Source organism: Labrus bergylta, chromosome 6, assembly GCF_963930695.1.
Source record: "Labrus bergylta chromosome 6, fLabBer1.1, whole genome shotgun sequence".
NCBI lineage: Eukaryota > Metazoa > Chordata > Actinopteri > Labriformes > Labridae > Labrus > Labrus bergylta.
Genome location: NC_089200.1, coordinates 18359281 through 18380283, shown reverse-complemented (window position 1 = coordinate 18380283; position 21003 = coordinate 18359281). Strand labels below are relative to the sequence as shown.

The 21003-nt window shown below is 40.3% G+C and overlaps 1 protein-coding gene across 2 annotated transcripts; it reads right to left on the bottom strand.

The window, feature by feature from the left end:
* Positions 1-1050: 1050 nt before the first annotated feature.
* On the bottom strand, positions 1051-19794 carry cilp2 (cartilage intermediate layer protein 2). Of its 2 annotated transcripts, XM_020632177.2 has the most exons (9): positions 19019-19794; positions 11406-11483; positions 10153-10422; positions 9764-9946; positions 9153-9308; positions 8756-9073; positions 8332-8440; positions 7926-8083; positions 1051-6209 (listed from the first exon to the last, which is right to left on the bottom strand). In XM_020632177.2, the coding sequence occupies exons 1-9, from the start codon at positions 19080-19082 to the stop codon at positions 3802-3804; spliced, it is 3744 nt and encodes a 1247-aa protein (XP_020487833.1). In that variant the 5' UTR covers positions 19083-19794; the 3' UTR covers positions 1051-3801. The 2 variants fall into 2 exon arrangements, with proteins under 2 accessions (XP_020487833.1, XP_065811979.1); XM_065955907.1 differs by lacking the exon at positions 19019-19794 and having other exon boundaries at positions 10153-15644.
* Positions 19795-21003: the final 1209 nt, after the last annotated feature.

The following is a 21003-nucleotide window of genomic DNA, read 5'->3' as shown; positions in this document are numbered from 1 at the left end:
ACCTGAAGTTAAATAAGGTCAGTTAGGATTTTATGCACTCCCCAACGTTCACTGGAAGCTCAGCAGTGCTAAAACCATAACAGTATATTTCTTTCAATAAAAGAGTAGTTCAATATTTTGGTAAATGAAAATGTAACAAATTAAGATTGATAACACTCATCTTTGTGATAGTTATGAAGCTACATTATACAGTAAAAACAGGTATGCAATGCTATTTTAAATACATCTGAAAATGACATGTTGAGGTTTTATTTGGGGAATGTGTCAAAATGGTTTGGCAAAGATTATTTTCTTGACTTGGAAACCTCCAGTGTTCCAAAATAAAGCCAATGCAGAACTGCAAAACTGCAAGAAAGCTGCAGTTCCTTGAGTGTCTACTTGAGGAGGGCTGCACACCCCAGGAAGCTCCATTAGCACCTATGTTAAACATGTTTACATCCTGGTTCAATAAACACATTTAGTTTTTATAGATAATATCTCTATTTGAGAAAACCGTATGGGGGTAAAATCAAATTAGATGACTTATCGGTTTTGAATTAATTAAAGCTGAGAGTTATGCAATAACTTGCATGATAAGGGTGTGGCTGATTTGGCAGACAGGTAGGTGCATTATAGCCGTTTGCCGGGAGGCTTAAGGCTCACCTAACCTCCAACTCTTTGCATGTTTCTAGGTTGATTGAAAGTAAGGTGGAGACAGCATTTCCAATATGGTGACCATCATTATTGGCTTTAAACCCCTCTTACGAAACCAGTGGGTGACGTCCATGTTTTATACAGTCTGTGATCTTCACTGAAGAATAGCACCATGTCATTCTCTACTTGCAGGGTTTACAGAGGACCCTGACAAGTTATTTCCCCTGTTTCCAGTCTTTATGCTTAGCCAAGCTAACAGGCTGAATCCGATGTCGGTTTGTTTTTAATGTGTGAAACTGCTGTAGCTGCGGTGTAGGTATCAGACAAAGAGATTATCAGCATGCTGTAGAAAACACCTTTGGTTACATTTGACTTCAAACAAAGAATTGAAATGAGTAATACATTTGACTGTTGAAAGAAAGTAGTATAAGATTTTTTTAATGAAAAAAAAACAACATTTTTGCACATGTACAAGACAAAATCAGCAGAGAGGTACCGCAAACCGAAAGTTCCTCACAGGGGCTATGTCAGTGGCTAGCCCAACTGATATTCTTACCGATATTAAAACAAAAGAGACTTTGCTATGTGTTTTATGTGTTGAATTCAGGCTTAAACTATATTTGATTCTTTTCATTAATGATTAAACCAAACATTGCAAAGGATGTTTAATCTGCTTTGAAGTTTCCCAAGAAGACAGAGAAACTGTTAAAGATCCCAGCTTACTTTCCCATGCTGAACCTTACATAATGGTTTACTCAGCCTATTATTGTGACCTTGTCCTTCAAACCCCTCTGAAGGCTTCTCCTTATGAATAAGCCAATTCTCCTGTCAAAGCATTCTCCTCTAAAACCTGCATTCTTCCATGTGCAACCACTTTTGAAGCCTGATGTTTTCTAAGTGATTGACTGTTAGGCCAAAGACCACTAATATTTTCCCTTCCTTTTTTCCACTGTACCCCAAAAATGATTAAATCCATCACTGGATAATCCCCTCCCCTGCTCGGCCTCTTGAAGTCTTTGGTCTAACATTTCCTCCAGTTGCTCTACAGCTGTCGGTCCTCCTCAGCTGACCTCACACACCATTGCATTTTTATAGGACTTATCTCTTCCCACACCTGGATTCAATCATCGTCTTTTTTTATCGGGTGGATGCTACATCTGCTGCAGGGTTATGTTTGTTTTCATCTGGAGATCCGGACTAATCTGTTGCTAATTGTCTACAGGCCTGTGATTGGAGAGTTCGGTGGTAATAGTGAAGGTTCAATGTGATGTCAAACCATATTACTTTATTTCAAGTGTTTTCAGGAGTTTGCCTCTCCAAGTGCGTTTTGGAAAGAGATTGTTGTTTGAAGTGGGTACAATTATGAATGTCGCTTTATAAATATCTGGTTTTAATTTATACATAAACATCACACTATTTTGAGCTCACAAACAATAAATCTTTTGTCCATTAGGATTGAAAATGTTGGAAAAAACACGTCTAGAGTTAACTTCATAAATGACTGGATGCCAATTTGGAAGTGTATCTGTTCAACCATAATACCTTTGGGCCCAGTATGGTTATTTACTAACTTTGTATCGTCAAAATAAAAATGTATTGCAGTTTGTTGAAGTTAGGGTATAATGTATGACTACTCAAGAGAAAATGAAATTTACTTTCCTATCAATAGAAGGCTTATATTTACTTCCCAGCATAGTTCCTTCTCCTTCATTTGGCTTTGGATGACCTTAGCTTGAAAGGCTTCTCCCATGGGCCTGCAAGTTCCTGTTTAGCAGATTAACAAGTTTGGTGCTTTTATCAGCAATGGAAGCTTCTTCCTACAATTGCTCTCTGGAGTTGAAAAGATTGCTATGGTGTACAATTTGTAAAATCAACACAGTCATGCAGCAATATACAAAGAGGTTTATAGAGTCTATGCAGTTAAGAGAATTGAAAAATGATTACAGAGCTGTTAAATTATTTGCTTAAAATAACTCAAAACAAGTCTCATTCAAGATCTTGTACAAACACCTTGACCAAACTTTCAGCTACGCTTACTGAAGGAGTTCTTGCTCAAATGAACAGAAGCACTTACTATGTACTTTGAATTTGTCTTCAAGGCTTCATTAAGAATTGTTAAGTTAAATTACATAGTTATTGCACTTATGACCGCTCACAATATTACCCCAAAATATTACCCAATAATACAAAAAGGTTAATTCAGACACTAAGTCTGAGTCTTTGTAATGGCTTCTGTGAAAGAAAAATATTCAGAAAAATGTCATTTTGAGTAACATTTTGTTTCGTGATGCTAATGTGGAATGTGCAGTTGACAAAGTCCTACCTTATGTACGCTCAAATTTTCTCATTTTAAACAACCAGTTCTTAGCAATGAGAATCTATTCTTGTCTAAGCAAAGGTTTGGATCTTGTACTTTTAAGTAGGTGTGGAAGGACATGTGGCTGACTCACAGTTGGCAATAGGGCATGCTTAAAAAACATTTTAACAAGCGTGACTGAAAACATCCTCTGTTCCCTTTGTGGCATACCCAGGAGAGAGGTTAATAGGTTGAGAGAGTTTCCCAGTTTGTAAAAGGGCTCAGTGTCCACTGTACTTGCAACAAGGATTTCAAGTTGATTCCTTTTTTGATGTTGCGTAGAAGTTCAGTGGAAAGCAACGGCCAATTATGATTTCTTTGTGGGACTAGCGTAATATTTATAGTTTAAGGAGGTTTGATTTCTATCCAAGTGTAGAGAGACGTCAGCAAAACACCCACAGTGGAATGCCACAGAATTAAAACTATTAAACTTCCATTCTCAACATCAATAAAGTATATTTCTCAAAAAAATGTGACCACAGCTAATCAAATGAATGCCAGTCATTGCATTTCTTAAAAAATAGGAGGGAGGGAGAAAATTGATATACCAAACCCTTCAAGTAAATAAAAGTCTAATGAATCTCTTCAATTCATTGATTTTGCTGAAATGCTGTCTTCCTTGTTTTTTTTGTTTCCATAGTCAGGAGGGAGTTCACACTCCTCAACTAATGGGAAACTTTTACTTCTTCAACATGATGCCATCAGAACAGTCTTTACTAAAGTCCTAGAATTGTATAGCATAGAATCCTTGAATAATTCCATCAATGCAATGAACCATCCATTATATCATCTTAGCCTACTTGCTGACACATCTATTGGCGTTGTTGTGTGCGCATAGACACTCTTCTCCTTGTTGTAGAGCTAACTCTGCGACTCCCGGTCCGCTGCTCTGAAGGATAGGCCACCACCCGGGTGGATGATCTCTGCACCTGCAGACCCTCAGATTCTCGCATGTCCCTTGCCATCTGAGATAGTGTCTGACCTGGGTTGGTTTGCAGACGTTGGAAAAGGCTTTCTCTGTTAATTTTCCTCTCTGGGCAGCTGAACGTCAATGCCACTCCAGAATCTGACTTCATCTCTCTGGAGAAACCATCTGATGTTCCATCAAAGCAACGGCCTATAGCAATTTCCTTGGCCAACCTAGGATTCTGGTCTGTGACTGTGTAGATGCCATAGTTGTGTCCTAAAGGATCAACAGGGGCTAGCATCGTGAATGCATTGGATTCATTGTTTTGAGCTACTGGTGGATGTTTGATGAGATACTCTTGTAGGAGGTTGTTGGTGCCTATCTTGCGACAGTTCCCCTGTGGAAGGACTGATATTAGGGATCTGTCAACCTCAGCTTGATCAAACAACATGCCGCTGCATTTGAACTCCACACAGGCTGCTGAGGTGTTGGCTTCTCGCATGTCCCTGGTACTGCGAATGTCTCTTATGCCATAAAGTTTGCCTGTTGTTTCCTTGTGTGTTCCTCCAAGATTCTTTGACCTGACCATCACTTCCTTCTGTCCTTGAATCCTGACCTTAATGAAGCAAGCTCTAAACTCCTGGGGATTAGGCCACCAGGAGAGGTAGTCCCCTGTCCAGGTTGTTAAATCATTCTCCTCAAAAGGAACAACATTGTATTCATACTTGTCCTTTTCAACTCTGAAGAATCTGAAGTGATTTGCATCAACAGGAGCATTCTCACAAGCTATTGAGCTCTGATAAGGATATATTGGCCCATTGGTTTCATCTAGATTATTTTGATTAGGCTTTGCCAAGTTGATTCTGAAGGCCGTTTTCTTCAGAGCTGGATCATCATGGTCGGAGCGCTGGTAGTCTATTTTATCGAGATATGGCTGAGAAACTCCAATGATATTTGGATTCATCTTGGGGGAGGAAGGAGCTGCCTCCAGTTCTTCTCCACCCATCATTGCTGTAACATAAGCTGTGTAAGCATCAGGCCTTTGGGCATCACAAAAAGCTGGTAAACAGGCTCCGTTGGGTCCAGTTATGACACTGTCAAAGCGTCCCCATGCCCTAGGATTGGAGGAATAACCTGGTTTTGGTTCCAAGTTTATTAAACTTATCACAACACCCTCTAGCTGTTCACTAGATAGGAACTTGTCACTCATGTAGGCACGGACTTTAACATAACAACGTCTGTTTTCAGGCACATCTAAATTAAAAAGCCGACGTTCTCTGATCTCCATGTTGCCTATAAGAAATGTGCGCTCCTCTCGTTTGCTCCGTCCGTGGCCACCAGTAGTTGTGGTGTAGGAGAAGTCGCTCTCCTCTTCCCAGACTCCTGTGTCTGGGTTTAGAGACCACAGCTTCATTTTGGGAATGTGCTCTTGCATTTTGACATGCTGTGTGTCAAGAAGGACTTGAACAGCTCCGGCTCCAAGAACGTCTTTGTTGGTCTCGTCTCTGAAATCCACAGAAAACATGCCATAGGTCCTCAAAGGAAGCATGTCACCCTCGTTATCCACAAAGTTAAGATCACCAGGGGCTGCAGCGGCAGTAGTGATATTTCTTGGGTCAATGAATGTGACGCTGGCTTTCACAGTTCCCTCATATATTTCCCCATTGTCCTTGTGGAAAGAGTTTGGAGGAATTACCAATTGACCAATGGGATCTTCCCCTATCATTTCACCAAGGGAAATAGAGTTGGTCTCACCTGCATTAATATCAATTGGTGTCTGCTTTCTCATTACCTTTACATCATGGTAGATGGAACCACCTTTCCTATCAAAGATGAACACCTTAGGGGTGTCAAGAAACTTTTCAGTGGGGTCAACAAAGTTCACCACTAATCGCTGTGTGTCAGGAGTAATTTTTAAGGTGAAACTTCCTTGGTATCCAGTAGTGCCAACCCTGTCTTTACCAATGTAGATATGGCCAAAACGCAGAGGTTCATTATTGTCAGCTGTGACCACTCTGCCACGAACCAGAACAGTTGGCTGCAAACACTTCTGACAGGTGCATTGGGTCACAGCCCGGATAGGGAGGCTGTAGCTCCCACAGTCAATTGTACGACTTTCCATACTTTGGACCCCACAGCAGAACCCATCTCCATCTCTGCAGCGCATATCAAAGTCTAGGGAGCCAGCACATTTGTTGTGAGGGCAGCGGCCAGCGTTGTAGAACATGGAGTCAATCCCAGGTTGAACACAGTCTGGCGGCAGTCTGACAAAGTGCGTCTCAGGGGTTGAATTACATGCTGGTGTTCCTTTAGCTGTGGATAAAATGAGATATTACATTAAGCTAGTGTTGATAGGCCACATAGAAAGGATGAATTAGTATTCTTGTATAAAAACATAAAAAATGTGCCGAGTGCACAAAATATTGGGCAGTTAGCTATTAAGATTAATTTTGTCCTTGCCTTGGTTTTAAAAGATGAGCACAGACTAGCCATGTTGAAGACTGGTCTGCTGAGTAATACTTTCTCTTACAAAACCTATCTTTATATGAAAGCAAGTCCAATGTTTTACATTTTTATTTTAAGATTGTGTGGTACTAGGTAATTGTAAATCAATGAATGAGTGGAATAGGATGGCAATATGTTTTTAAGTTTCCCTTGATTATAAAATATGTTTCCATTTGTCACCCACATAAATTGTGGTAAACATTATAATATATATTATATATTATATTTTTTTTGTATATTGACGAATGTAAGAAGAAACTGTTTTTAGTTAAAGCATTACAGCCTTTTTTTCATCCTGCTCTTAGTCTCAGGTGTTGAAATGCACACACAATGTCTCCTGCAATAATTACTTTCGGAGTCCTGGGATTGGTTAGAAACTTGAGATAGATTGCTTTAGTGATCTTCCATGAATACCCTGTTTGTTAATATGTTTCTTGGCAAACAAGCTCTTGAAGGATATTAGCAATGTGTAGCCCTCCCACACGGATGTGGAAAGCATAGTTTTATGACTGAGGGAGAGAAAAAACAGGATTTATTGACAAACTTGGATTTCATCTGGGTGGATAAATCGGGGTCTGAGGTTTTACAGTGTCCAGAGCCATCTTAGACAATAAAGAATCCCAGTTTGGTTGAAACTTTAACCAATGTAAACATAATAAAAACGTACTGCTCCAAGTGCAGCCACATTATGTCAGCCCTGATATATTTTTATTTTCCGATTTTTTTCTAAGGCAATGTTTTTTCGCCCCTAATGACAGCCTCTTTACTGGATTTCTCTCTCCCTCAGATGTAGGACACTGTGGTTTTGATTTGAATCATTTAAATGCAGGGCCATGTCTCATGGATGACTTAGTTTGAGCTTAGTGCTGACATTCCTTGTAAAGTGTGTATTCAATGTCAGAGGCAGCAGCTCTTTATTCAGTCAAATGAATTGCGGTTGTTTGCTTTTTGTCAGTGGTTTTGCTTAAGCCTGTGTAGAACTTTGACTTAATACGTCATTGTCAAATGAAGTGGGATTGCAGCCATTCTCAAAAATAATCCCTGTGTACCACTCAATATAATCACTGTGAATTAGTTTCTCTACAGGCTGACGATGATGAATTACAGTTTACATTACATCACTGTGACATTGACAAGAAGGGAGTTTTTTTGTCTGTCTTCATGACTGTGAGAACAAACTTTCGGCACCAGAACACATTTTTTTTCGCTCTTCAACACTTGGAGTTCAACACTTTCCTGTCATTTGCTATATAAGTTTATTTGGTAAATAATGATCAAGAACACTGTCTAAGGGTTTAATGCCTTACTGCTTCTAAGTGTAAAAAAAATCGACTCTCAAGTATATCAATGTTATTAATATTGCTCCACAAATAGCATTTTTAATCATGTGACAAACATGTCCAAGATTTACCCCGTACCTGGCCAATGTCAACTGGGATTGGCTCCCTCCTGTAAAACCTTAAGCTAATGGTAGAATCTAAGTTACAGGGTTATTTCAAGCTCCAGCTCCAATACTATACATACCAATCACAGTAAGGAGGGCTGGAGAGGACTTGATGCTGCCTGCAGGGCTGCTGGTTTTGCAGTAGTACTGTCCCGATTGCTCCAGCTTCAGGTCACGCAGTACAAGGTCCTCTTCATACTTGTACACCTTCCTGTCCAGCAAAGTCCCATTGTGGAACCTTGAAAGTAGTCACAGAGCCATAGAAAATAAACATCAAGTGTTTTGTTAATACTTATAGAGATATACATATAGGCTACATTAAAATGTACATTATAAAATAAAAAATGCCTATATTATCTTATACTGCAAGTGAAATTTGAATTTCTAGACCCTAAAATGGAAAAATGTTAAAGTGAACATTGATGCTAGCTGTTTTTTTGTGTTAACGTGTTCTTGATAATGTGCCAGCATTATCATTCATCTCACCAGTAGTATTTGTCAGGTATTGGTGATCCAGTTGCCTTGCAGCAAAACAGCACCCGCGCTCCTTCATAACGTACTTTGTCCTCAGGGTGCTTCACAATGTACGGCTTCTCTGTGGAAAGCAAAAAGGAGCAAACTCTGAAGTCTTTACTCTGAGTAATGTTAATGGTTGTTGCATAGTTTTTAGAACCTCATAAAAATAAGTCAAACATTTCTCTTTATCCTCACATTGGTCTCAGGGCTTATGAAATATGATTGTAGTGAGAGTTACTGTAAAGCTGTGTAAAGTTTTGGTTTTATTTGGTCCCTATGCAACAGTGCTCCAGACAGTGGGAATTCTTACAATAGACCAGACTGTTTATGTTGTAGTTTTATCAATCTCCTGTTTTTTACTGGAAGATTTACGGCTGATGTTTTTAGCACTCACCAGCAGACTTGAGGACAGCATGTACCCAAGACAACCCTGTGGTGTTACTGGAGGTGGACACAGTGATTGGGGCGAACTTCTCTTTCCGGATGGAGATCAAGGTAGAGCTGGAGGAGCAGACTCCTGGAAGCCTGAACCGACCTTTGGCATCTGTTCGCGCTCGGATCACCTTAGGCTGGTTGGCCAGAGCCACCCATGCTCCTACCACAGGGACATTAGTCACAGTGTGGACCTCTCCATGCAGCACATGGCCTTCACACACACACCTGCTGCAGTCCTCACTGGGCCGGCCCTCGGTGCATACAATCTGACATTTGGCTTTAGGGAGAAAGACAGAAATTTTAAAACAGTGTTAAAACAGAGATAGTACAACATTTACAGCACAAAACCAGCATACCTGGGCATTGACCCTTCCCACATTTCTGTATTTCAACAGGCCGTCCAGCACAATGAACTGGCGCCGAGTCTCTCACACAGGTCCTCCTCCGTATCCTGCGACCTCCTCCGCAGGTCACTGAACACGTTCCCCACCTACCCCACGGACTCCACTTGGCTGTTCACACAGAGAAACAAGAATAATGTGAGTATGCATGTCATTTAAACGGTAGAAACAGTTCACCGACTGTGACTAAATGGGGATTATAATAGTATATCAGGCAAACAAAGTGGAAAGCTGATTAAACAGCTGGATTTGGAAGAATTATGATTGCAATTAGTGTAATCAGGTACGGTCGCAATTACCATTACAAGGTTTTGTTTTACCGACGTTCTTTACTGGAGGATAGCTTCCTGATTAACTTCAGTTTTTAATGGAAAAACCTCAACTGTAACAAATGAACAATTTGATCCAAATGGTTGGCCTTAAACGCAGTGTTTTCAAGTTAGCAGACAACAATTTGCAATGGAAGTATCCCATTGGTTTCTGTGGGTATGGATTGCTCACATGCCCACCAACCGGTTGTTCTTTCACATTACATGACATTGTGTAACTATATGAGTAAATTTCACCTGTACAGGGAGGGTTTGAGCACTCCCTCCTTTCTGAATGATGCCCCTGACATGCTGGCACCAGCAGGAGAGGCATTGGCTGGGTGTTGACACATTTCCTCTGGCGGACCTGGATGCCTACATCCTCACAGACGGATGTTGAACAGGGACCCCACTCGCTCCAGTCGGTCCAGTAACTCTGCACTAAACACACACATTGAAGGACAGAGTGTGATATCCTGAGCGGCGCAGGCATCATGTGATGTTAACAGAAAGCACATCATATAACATGTACTGTATGTATCCAGTGTTCACTTGCACGTGTTAGCATGTTTTCATTCATGTGATCGAATGTTTATATTTATGAAGTAACAGCTTGTACAGTCCTGACTTGCTGTCAGACGAGCTACCTGGGGGACACTGAAAGCGGACATGATAGTTGGAGCAGATGCGGCCCTGAGGCTGTTCTTTGTTGATGCACCAGAAGCCCTTCTCCAGACTAGAGTGGACCACTTCTCCCGTGTCTGCAGCTGCCACCCAGTCTGTGGTCCGAGCCTCCATGGCTATGGGCCGGGAACAGACCCTTTCCCTGTAGTAGAAACGAATGGCCTCCAAGCGCTCATAATCTCCATTCCCTCCTGGATGGTCGATGTTGAACCAAGACGTCCACTCTGTCACGCCTGGAAGAACATCGAGGGGAGAAGAATGGTGGGTTACAATGATAGAGAAAAAGTCAAACAGAAAGAAAACAATTGAGCTTTTGATCAAGAGATAAAGTAGGGGAGTTGGGGGGGCTGGGCGTGCTGTAGCTGGTTTTACACGGGGGGAAGACATGGGTCAGTACCAAGAAAAAGCAAGAGACAGGAAAACTGCTGGGATGGGTTACAAACTTTAAAACGAGGTCTGCTACCACCATTTAAATCTGACTTCATACACCCCAGGGAGCGCTGCAATGTCCAGTTTTTTTCCAGGCCTCCAAGCTTGACTGATGAGACATATTGTCTAGATTTTTAGTGTGCTGCATGTTTTGAAATCTGAGCATATCCTCAGGAGAAATTTGAGATATTAAAAACAAAAGGACACACTGATTCAATTCTTGGTTGAGAAAGTAATAAATGGACTCTAGATAACAACCCATACACATACACAAACAGTGTTATCTTTTGTTGGTTTTCTCAATTTTGTGCCGCAGCAACAAGAAATCAGAACACACAGGATGCTGATTATTTGAAACTGCTTTGTGGTGTTGTGATAAAATCTCGATGTTTAGTCACCATGTATCACAAAGTATGAGTATCATGGCTGTGTTTATAGCTTTTTTAAATGCCTCACCAATTGTGGAAATGGTGAGAAATGCATATTATTGCATTCGGACAGTATGGGTTGTAAGTGCCTTAATGTCACCATACGTTGTGCCTCACTAATCCTGCTTAAACTCCAACAGCTAACAATGTCGATAAGTGGGACAAATAAGCAGATCAAGCTTTAATATTCAATATCCTGTTGTGCTTGAATCACAAGTATACCCCCATCTCTTTATCTTAATCAGTGCTTCTCTGCCACACATCTCTCCCTCTGAACTTCCACTTGAGCTTTCATTTTTCAGTTATAAAGCCCTTGCAACAAAGCCAGCTCTGAATCTCACTGCTGATGGATTCAGTACCTGTTGACTGCGTGTCGGTGAAGGCGTTGATGGCTGCTCTTCTGTTTCTGTCTGACTGACTCCTGGTTCTCGCAAATCCTACAGAAAAAAAGAGAAAAACATATGATTATAAAGAAATCATCAGTCACTAAAGTCGTCTGTTTTAAACTTTTAAAGACATATTTTAAAGAACATAGATTAGAATCCAAAAGTACAGAGCTTTAAGAAGATACAGTTGCTGTGAGTGAGAGAGAGCAGGGGTAGTCCATTCAAATCCACAGGTTGTGGAAAAAAAAACAAAAAAAAAAAAACTTCCATTTGTGTATGATGTTAATATTCATGTCTTTTTGGCATCTTATTGAAAAGTTATTTTGATGACTCTTAAAAGAAAAGGAGGCAACATTTCATCACTGAAATCTGATCAATGTGTTTGTGCTATTTAAACAGCCCGCAGGAGTTTGCATTTTCATTTTTTGGTAATTAAAAACAAGAAATTCACAAATATTTGTTTTTTTTGTTGCAAATTAAATCCAGCTTTTATCTTTTGATCTCTGCATTTCTCTTCTTATTTCCTCTTCGATGAACAGTATGTCAATACTGCTGCCAAAGGGGTTCTCAATCACAACAATAACAAAACATGACATCAAGGTTGGCGGGGGATCATGGGAGTCATTCTCTCTGCTACTCCACCCCCGATGAAAATGAACTTCGAGCTGACCAAAGTCAAGATCAAAGAACGAACCAGCCCTAAGGAAGTGAATAATGTTGACTGACGAGCTAATGTATCCACGTATAATTTACATTACTTTATCACAGCAGCACATACAGCAGTAGTACAGCAGCTTTCATTAGCAGTTCGTGCTTCCTTCTGCAGCGGTTTTGATGTAACATCTTGTGTTTCCACGGCAAGGCTAAACATGTCATGTCTGTAACGGCAGCCGCTACGACAAGACTTTCAGTTGTTGATTTTTGAGGATTTCCTGACTCGTGACTCGACTTGGACCCGAGCACTGATGACTTGGACCAGGACTACAGCATTAACTGCATTCTTACACGGAATATTGAGGTGATAACGCTCTCTTATTTATTGATAAAGACTGTTTTATGTCCAAGGTTTTTTTTTGTACAAGGCTCTAGTATATCTTCAGTGTTAGGCAAGGGCTGGCAAATGTGTTTACCTGCATGCATTTTTTATTCCCTATATTTTTAACATTATTCATCTAAGCCACAGGCCACTCATTCTCTCTCCTTGTTCTTCCCTTTACTTCTCTATCTGCTCCTTTACCCTTTGTCTTTTTGTAGATTTTGTCACTGCTCCATCTCCTACTTGGCGGCAACACCTCGTTCTTATTCCAAACAACGGAACATCCTCTCCATTCATCCATCTCCCCCAAATGCTCTTTGTCATATATCTTCATCCCTCAGCTCATTTCTTAACCCTCCTCCCTGCTTGTCCTCCCCCTGTCCTCCCTTCTTCTCCTGATCTATCAACAAGCTGCCGCCACTGAGGATGCTAATCAAGCTCCAGCTGTGACAAATCAGTGCATGCCAAGTCATCTGTTAGCCCACAGCTGAGCCAGACAGCGTCATGTAATCTGCTCCATCACCTTTTGACAGAGCACATACACATCAACAGTGTGTACACACAGGAACAAATGCTTTCATACACACATTTTTTTTGCAGTTTTCTTATGGATTAATGACATGACTATAATGTACGCACATACAGCATGCCTTAATCACTGAGTCATTCTTACATCATCATCATCATTTTTTGCATGTTTGATCATACCATGAAAGCACTTATTAGAGAAATAATTCAACCCAGCATTCATTGTAAATTTGGCTCCATGTCCTGTTTTCCCCTCTGCTTTGAAGACTAATGATTCACTTTCCAACAGAACAAATTTTTTATGTTTTCAAAAGCGTCACTTGTTTAGTTGACATTTCATCTTTGAGTGTCACTTAGGCTGCACGGAAAACACAAATGTCACGGAGCATAAAAGAAACAAAAATAATCTTATGCAAGCGTATGTGTGTGTGTGTGTGTGTGTGTGTTTGCGCGTGTGCGTCGAGCGTGTGTCTGTCTGTCTGTCTGTGTGCATTATACGTGCACACACTTAGCACTTTCAGAGAGATGCTGCTGATTTTACGAGGAGAGAGTCCCAGCACAAGGCCAGTATCAATCCCTGTCCTCACTGGTTTTACGGCTCACTTCAAGTCTTTCTTGTCATGCCAGCACATTTCTTTTCAACCCCTGAACATTTTTTGATAGATTTAGCAAAGCAGGGCAGTAGCTCAACAGAACAAAGATAGACTATCCAAAAATGTATTACATAAGTTTTAGGGTCAAATACAGACAGTCGTCCGACCTTTGCAATGCTTTATTGTGCCCCTGGCTTAAAAAAAAAAAAGAAAAGCATTGATAGGTTTCCACATAGGCTTTGTCTCTCTGATACACTGGAATAACTTGATAAACAGAAGCAAATGCTTTCACACTGATCTGCTGGGCAGATGTGGCTCTGCTTTCAGGTTTCGTTTAGTAAATCAAATAGTTTTTCCACCCTTCTTCTTCTTTTGTCTACTGGATTGTGAGCCTGTTTTGTGGCTGGTTGCATTTAAAAAAAAAGTTGTCTGCCACTTCACAGAATATGTGTTGATATAAAACTTAGTAATAGATTCTACAAGAGAGGTTCTTTTTAAACTTGGAAGGAAAGCACATGGGGACTGGACACAAACCACCTTTTTTGTGTGTAATATATTCAACTTTCACTTCCAAACTTGTGGCTAATTAATTACCTTCCCTCCTCAAAGGTGGAACCATTTCTTTCCAAGAAATTACGAAGCTATTTTTTTTTCCTGCTTTTATTGCGTAACACTTTTTTTTCTCATTCACACCTAAACAAAGAGAATTTACAGCAGAGCCATTTGACTCCTGATTATCATTTCAAGATGTTAGTAAAATGAAAGCTAAATAGCGAATGATTCTCAGTCTTGAGTTTTATGAGGTGTCTAATGGTTTTAAAAAGTTAAAAGAGGAAACTCAGATTAGCTAGAGCAGAAGGCAATTGTAGAGGGAGTGACCTCAGTTGTGGCAGATAGAAACTGGCCTGATTCCTGCGGCGGACTCAGAGCTTATTCTGCTTTTTGACCAGCATGTTAACACTTTTTCTTTCATTTTAAAAGCTGCAAGATTTTATTGGGGTAGTGCTTCATATGGCTGGTATGTGAGGAAATTTACCTCATCAAAGAGCAAATAACACAATTTTCCTGCCAAAAGAGCAAGGTCAGAACTTGTGATTTCCACTTTATAGCTGCAAAAGTTAACTCAGAAACCCTCTCCTATATATTAAACTATGTTGTTTGTCCTGATGCTTTGTTTGCACTTTTTGTTGTTTGCTTTGCAGACTTTAGAACTTTATTTTTCACAGACTTCCAAGATTTTTGGACATTTTTCTTCTTAACTAAACCATAAACATAAAGTGTTGGTCCATGTTCTTTGGAACAACACATTGAAGCATTTTCAGATCTGATGAGTTTGTGTACTAGATCCTTTGTATGTGTCTTTAAAAACTGTTGGAAACATTTATTGTGAAGTTAATCTGCAAGTAAGAGAGACATGATTAAGGTATGGTTACGAGACTAAAAGCTTGGTTAATTATAAGGAGGACTATTCAAATAAAAGTATTCTACTATAGGTTGCCATGTCGTGCTTTTTCTCATTTTTTCAACAGTATCTGTGAGTTCTCTTAGCGGCAAAAACACGTTAAGAAACCCTCTCTAAATCCCTCCATGGGGAAAAATACATAGTTTGTCTTTTGATTTTTGTGAAGGTTTGTACAGGTCTTCTTCTCTTCTTTCCAACATATGATTAAGATGATTAAACGGTTGTGATGAAATCTGTCTGCCACAAAGAAAGGAAAAACTGGTGGTGTTTCACTGATTTGTTGATTCTTATGTCAAACTCAGCCTCTATAATGTTGCTCTAAAATGCCCACACATGACTTCCTCCTCAACCTGTCCGAGTTCTGATTCTTAGAAAGCCATGAATCTAGAATGTTTATGTTATTTTGGGTATGTGCTGGACAGTTTTTGTAGTTTTTTTGGAGAACTGTTTGGCAGTAGTGGGATTGATTTGGTGCTTTGCTCACACAAACATTTGAACTATATAAACCTTTCACAGCCAATGTAATGAAATGCATATAAGAACATATCAATTCTCTCATGCAGTTCCACCTTTGACATGAACCCCCACCATGTGCTGGTTATAATAAACCTCCTTCAGCCTCACTGTGACCCTCATAAACCATGGACAAGGTAACAAGATACATTCTCGTTGCACCAATATAATAAAGGAACTTAATCTGCGGAAGTTTAGAGAGTCTGTTCCAGCCATATCCTAAGCACCTGAATGCCAGGCTACGTCAATAACATGTTTGAAATATAGCTACTGGATTATTGTTTATCCCACAAAGCACCCTTAGTCGTCCTTAACCCACTCTGAGTCTGTTGTGACAACTGCAATATCTTATTTTAGAGCACTATCTTTAGATTTACAACAAACGTCAAGGTACTTGCGTTTGACATACAGGCAGGTTTTCTTATAGCTAGGCAACACAAAAGCAAGTCCACTATTAATAATCACCAGCCCCATTACAAAGGACGGCATCCCTCAGGTTCAGTTTCCTGGTAGGGGTTTTCTGACTACACAGAGTCTAATAAAAAGCTGCTGAAGAGAGGATGATGGAGGAGAAATATTCGACTTTATGAAGTTGCACCCAGAATGGGCAGATTAAAGCACAATGTGGCAGATGTTTGTTGGCAAAGAGACATGTCTGCATTCATTTAATAATGTGCCAGTTCCTTAAAAGACAAGGAAGATGTGAAAACACCCAGCCCCCCACACAGTTATGTAAACCTTTGGACAAAGTTAAGCTCCCTAAGAAAACAAAGCTGTGCACTATTTGTTGATGAAGTCCTGTTTAAATTGAACAAAGACAGAGGTATTCCACGCATGAATTCAGTGATGGCAGTGCATGCATGGGTGTTTACTTGTGTGTGTCGGCCGGTGTATGTGATTATCTGTTTGCCATGTCAGATGGAAGTTGTTTATGTGTTTGGCTATAGTTTCTCCACTGGAGAGTGTGCTGCAGGTGAGTCTGCTTTTTCTTCCTGTGTCTATCTCTTTCATTAACCCGATTTTCCTTGTTAATAAAAATAAAAATCCAAGTCTGATTCCTTTAACATCTGTGGTTCATTAAAACTTTTAGTCCACAATTTGGTCTCTGACATTAACTAATGATGCAAATAAACCACATCATTCACAGATTTACAAAGGCTTTGTGTTCTCTGGTATGTTCTCCTCGATGCTATTAAAAACACAGTTGGGCAGCGTTGAATTTCAGCAAGAAAAATATCTGGAGGTCCTAAGATGAACTTCTACACCTGTGTACTGGTACACAGCTTGGGGCTAGAAATTCCCAATTGAAAGCAGCAGTGTAGACCTGCAATAAATTACATTTTGGTACATCCACATATACATGGGCACATACATACACGGGGGAAAATGAAATATCTTCTTTGATTTTTGTGGTGTTCATTAATGGGAATTTGTGCCTTTTCATTTAATCCATAGTTATCCCTGTCACAGTCATTAATGTCAGCTGGCCAGACAGCTCTGTGTTTGGAGCAGACAGTGGTCAGCATCTGGAGAAGTATCCCTCCAGCTGCTCAAACACACACGCACCATCTAGCTTTGCCAGGTAATCATGCAACAACAAAAAAAACCAAGAGAGGAGAAGACTTCAAGTTCTGTAGTAGGTTAAACAGGCCTAAATACAGTAACTATACAGTAACTGAAAAACAGACTTGTGGTAAGAGTTGGTAATGTCGCAGCTTTTCCCCTCTGACTTGCATTGAGCGTTCGGCAACAGCTGCCGCCTTCAAAATAGGCAAACAGCTCGTAAATCTGTGAGCTCTAAGGTGTATGGAGAGAGTGACAGAGAACAAGGCGAAGAGAGCGCACTTGATGGAAGGGAGCGGCGAGAAAAAGGTGTGGAAAGGGAAAACTGGGAGTGTGAAGAAATACCTGAGGGAGACACGTTGGAAATAGTAAGTGAACAGATGAAGACAAACAGAAGGATGGAGACATACAGGCGTCACTGTTGCAAATAGGGCAGCAGTGAGGGGCTGAGACTAGCATCAGAAATGAGAAAGGAAAGAGTGACATGCTGGCCAATTTGACAGGGGACGGTAAAGTCATTCTACCTGTGCACCATACCACTTCTTTTATTCCATTCACTCATTTAGCCGAGCACAAGAGCCGAGCTCTTGTTTCCAAGGTGACAGGGTTTATATCTTTAAGGGCCGCTGGCACTGCCTCTCAGGGTGAAATGAGGACAAAAAAATGCACCACCTCACTGCAAGATGGGGATGTAATGCTAAAGGAGCTCAGCCCAGAGTATAAAATTTTACAATCCATTTTAAGGTCAGCATTCAGCTGCAGCTGTGGCACAATTTTCAGTTCAGCGTGAGTCAATCTGAATCACCATTTTCTACTTTAACCTCCTTTTTTTTTGTCCAATAAAACAGTCTTTGATAAACTCATCAGTAAATGGCACAGAGCCTGCGCGAGACATTTACGATTCTGCGGCCTCCAAATCCGACAAGATATGGAGACTATTAAGGTGTATTTACTGTCGTTTGCTTTTATGAACTGCCAGCTCCTGCTAATCGGGAGCAGCTGTAAGGCGGACAGAAAGGGACAACTTTGTAAAAAGTGATTCTATCTGTGTCTGTCAGGAGGATTACTTCCAAAGGATGATAGGAGAAAAATATAGGGTGTGGGGAATTTTATTTTCAAGCTTAAAAGTATCATTTTGTGCAGCGCTTGTGTGGCTGATAGTTCATGACAAAATAAACTGTGGATTATATTGAAAATGTAGAGATTCAAATCTTAATTCAAATCAATGCTGGTTGGTTTGTCAGCGCACTATGGCTGCATTTTTCTAAAAACCAGGCCTTCTGCTTGCTGATTGTCGCTGCTACTGTGCTGCAGTTTGTCTTTACACATAAAAGATGTGTGGCTCCAAAGCCTTAGCGTCACCAACAGCACTTATCCTGTCGTCAACAGATCAACAAAGTTTTCTCTATCATTACACTAGACCACATGGGCACCAAATGAAGAGTTTTCCCTGTAAAGATTTCCTCCTCCTCCTCCTCCTCCTCCTCCTCCTCCTCTTAACCTCCTTTTCTATCACCACGTGTTGTTGATTAGCCTGGTGCTGAAATACACTGGTGACTGAACATCGCAGATTAAGAATTACTGTGGTGGTCTATACAATAACACACAACAATACACACACTCTTATCATATGAGCTCACCACCAGACTTTTCCTCGAGAGTCCTCCTGCTCTGACATCCTCAGGGAAATGTGGTCAGCATAAAAAAAAAAAACTGTGCAGCTTTATTCACATGTGCTGTGGCCTCCTGCTTTTATTTGTGATTACTAATAATGACAAGAGGAAAAATTGTTGCAACTCCAAGCCGAAAACTCATTATTTAAAATCATTCCCTGTGATGTTCTGGTGTCATATATTCTGAAGGCGAAACAAAGAATTTCAGTCTCACTTACCTTGGCCCAGAGCCACTGAAGCCAGGAAAGACAGCAGGAGTGCCACCTTTTTTAATTCCAACATGGTCCCACACCTTCAATTATAGATGATATTTGTCTCTCTCTCTCTCTCTGATTCTCTACACAAATTGACATAAAATGCAAGAAAAAAAAAGAGCTTTTAGAGCTCAAAAAGCAGGCGCCTCAGTCCCTCAGGTGTGTGATGCTGCTGTCCGAGCAGAGCAGTGTTGAGTTGTTGAGTTGGAGGACAGGAGCTGAGCCGTTTTTAAAAGAAGGGGCATTGGGAGTGCACACCAATCCAGCCCCTCTCTGCTCACCATTGGCCAGTGAAATGCAGCATCTGGGTCCCCCCATATCATCTTCCAAAAAAAAGGTAAGGATATGGAGGGGGCAGAGGGAAAGAGAGAGAGAGAAGCTCACAGAGAGGGAGGGAGGATGTGTGTATGTGGAAGCTGAAAATAAAAAAGGTGTTTTCCTGTACGTCAACGCAAGACCCTCTGAAGTGCTGACTTTTATGCAGCTATACTTTCACATTTATTTAATTTGTTACGCTTTGTTTCTCTGTGTAGATGTTTATATCCTAAGAGCAGGTGTGTCCATGGAGTACTTTTGAATGAATCACTTTTAAAGGAATTATTTTAATAATTTATTGTAGTGACAATCTTCACATTAAAACGTTGGCAAAATGTGTTTTTATGGTTTATAGTCTCTAAAATGTCATGCCCAACCGTGTTTGTCTTTGTCTAACTGTTTTTTTTTTTTTTTATCTGTCTAGCGACCAGACAAAGGACAGTGCCAGATGCTGCTCTGCCTCTGGTTCGACTTCTGGTTCAGTTTTGTAACTTTCTTAGAGTCACTGATTGCGGGGTGATGCGCTGCCAAAGAGTGGAAGTGGCGTCATATGGCATACCATTCAGGAAAAAACTAGGAACGCAGACGCAAGACGTGCTTATGAGGTGCAATGTACCCTGGCTCATTCGCAGCACTTGAATTGTTGCAATTAAGCACTAACACTTCTTATTAAAAATCTCTGTAAATGATAAATGTTACCTGTGTTCAGCTGTTTGGCTAGGTTACAAAAAAAAGGAAGGGTTAAACAGAAACTTTTGAAAGAACGCTTTTTTTTTAAATAAATAAAACATAAAATAACCCATTTTGAAAAGATTATTTCATTGCATTAGTCCAACACTGACTGAATGTTTCCATCTAGATGAAGGTTGGTGGGAATAACAGTAAAAACAAACTGTAACATTGTTTCTTTTCTTAAAGGGAAGTTCTGAGGGAAGCTAATGTACTTTAATGCAGTTTTAGGTACTTTTTTTGACATTTTGTAAACTACCACACATTGGGAAGAACTAAAAGTGCTTGCCAAAGGATTCTGCTTGTTTAACAAAGAGGCAGTGTCAAGTCAAGTTAAGGCCCCACGTCACAAGTCAGAAGTCGATGAGTTGTTAGAAGTCCAAAAGTGACATTTTCCTTAAACTGTTTCATAATAAATGTTCTTTTATTTCATCAAACAAATTCACAACTACTTATATGTTGCAGAACTTGTTCACCTTTTCCCTCCATTTCATCTTCTCATAACTCCTCAGATTTTAATAAATTCTAAACTTGGTGAGTGCTGAAAACTAGTTCGACCTAGTCCCTTATATATCGCAATCAAAGATATCAACAAACAACATCTTTCAAATAATTACATCTGCTAATGATAATCGAGAAATTCCCAGAGACACGTGGCACTTATGAGGAATTCCAGTCCTTTCATAAACCATCAGTTCAGGTCGACAACTTTTTTTGGTGCACCATTTTTACATGAGGCAAGGCCTGGCATGAACAAGGCCACATAAAACATTTCATGATGTGTACAAGTAGAGAAAGGAGACTATTTTGAGCATAAGGTTTTTAGCTTTAAGGTTGTTGATTCATGCAGCGACACAAATTATGAGAACTTATCATGCAGTCTGAAATAGGCCACCAATCCGCCT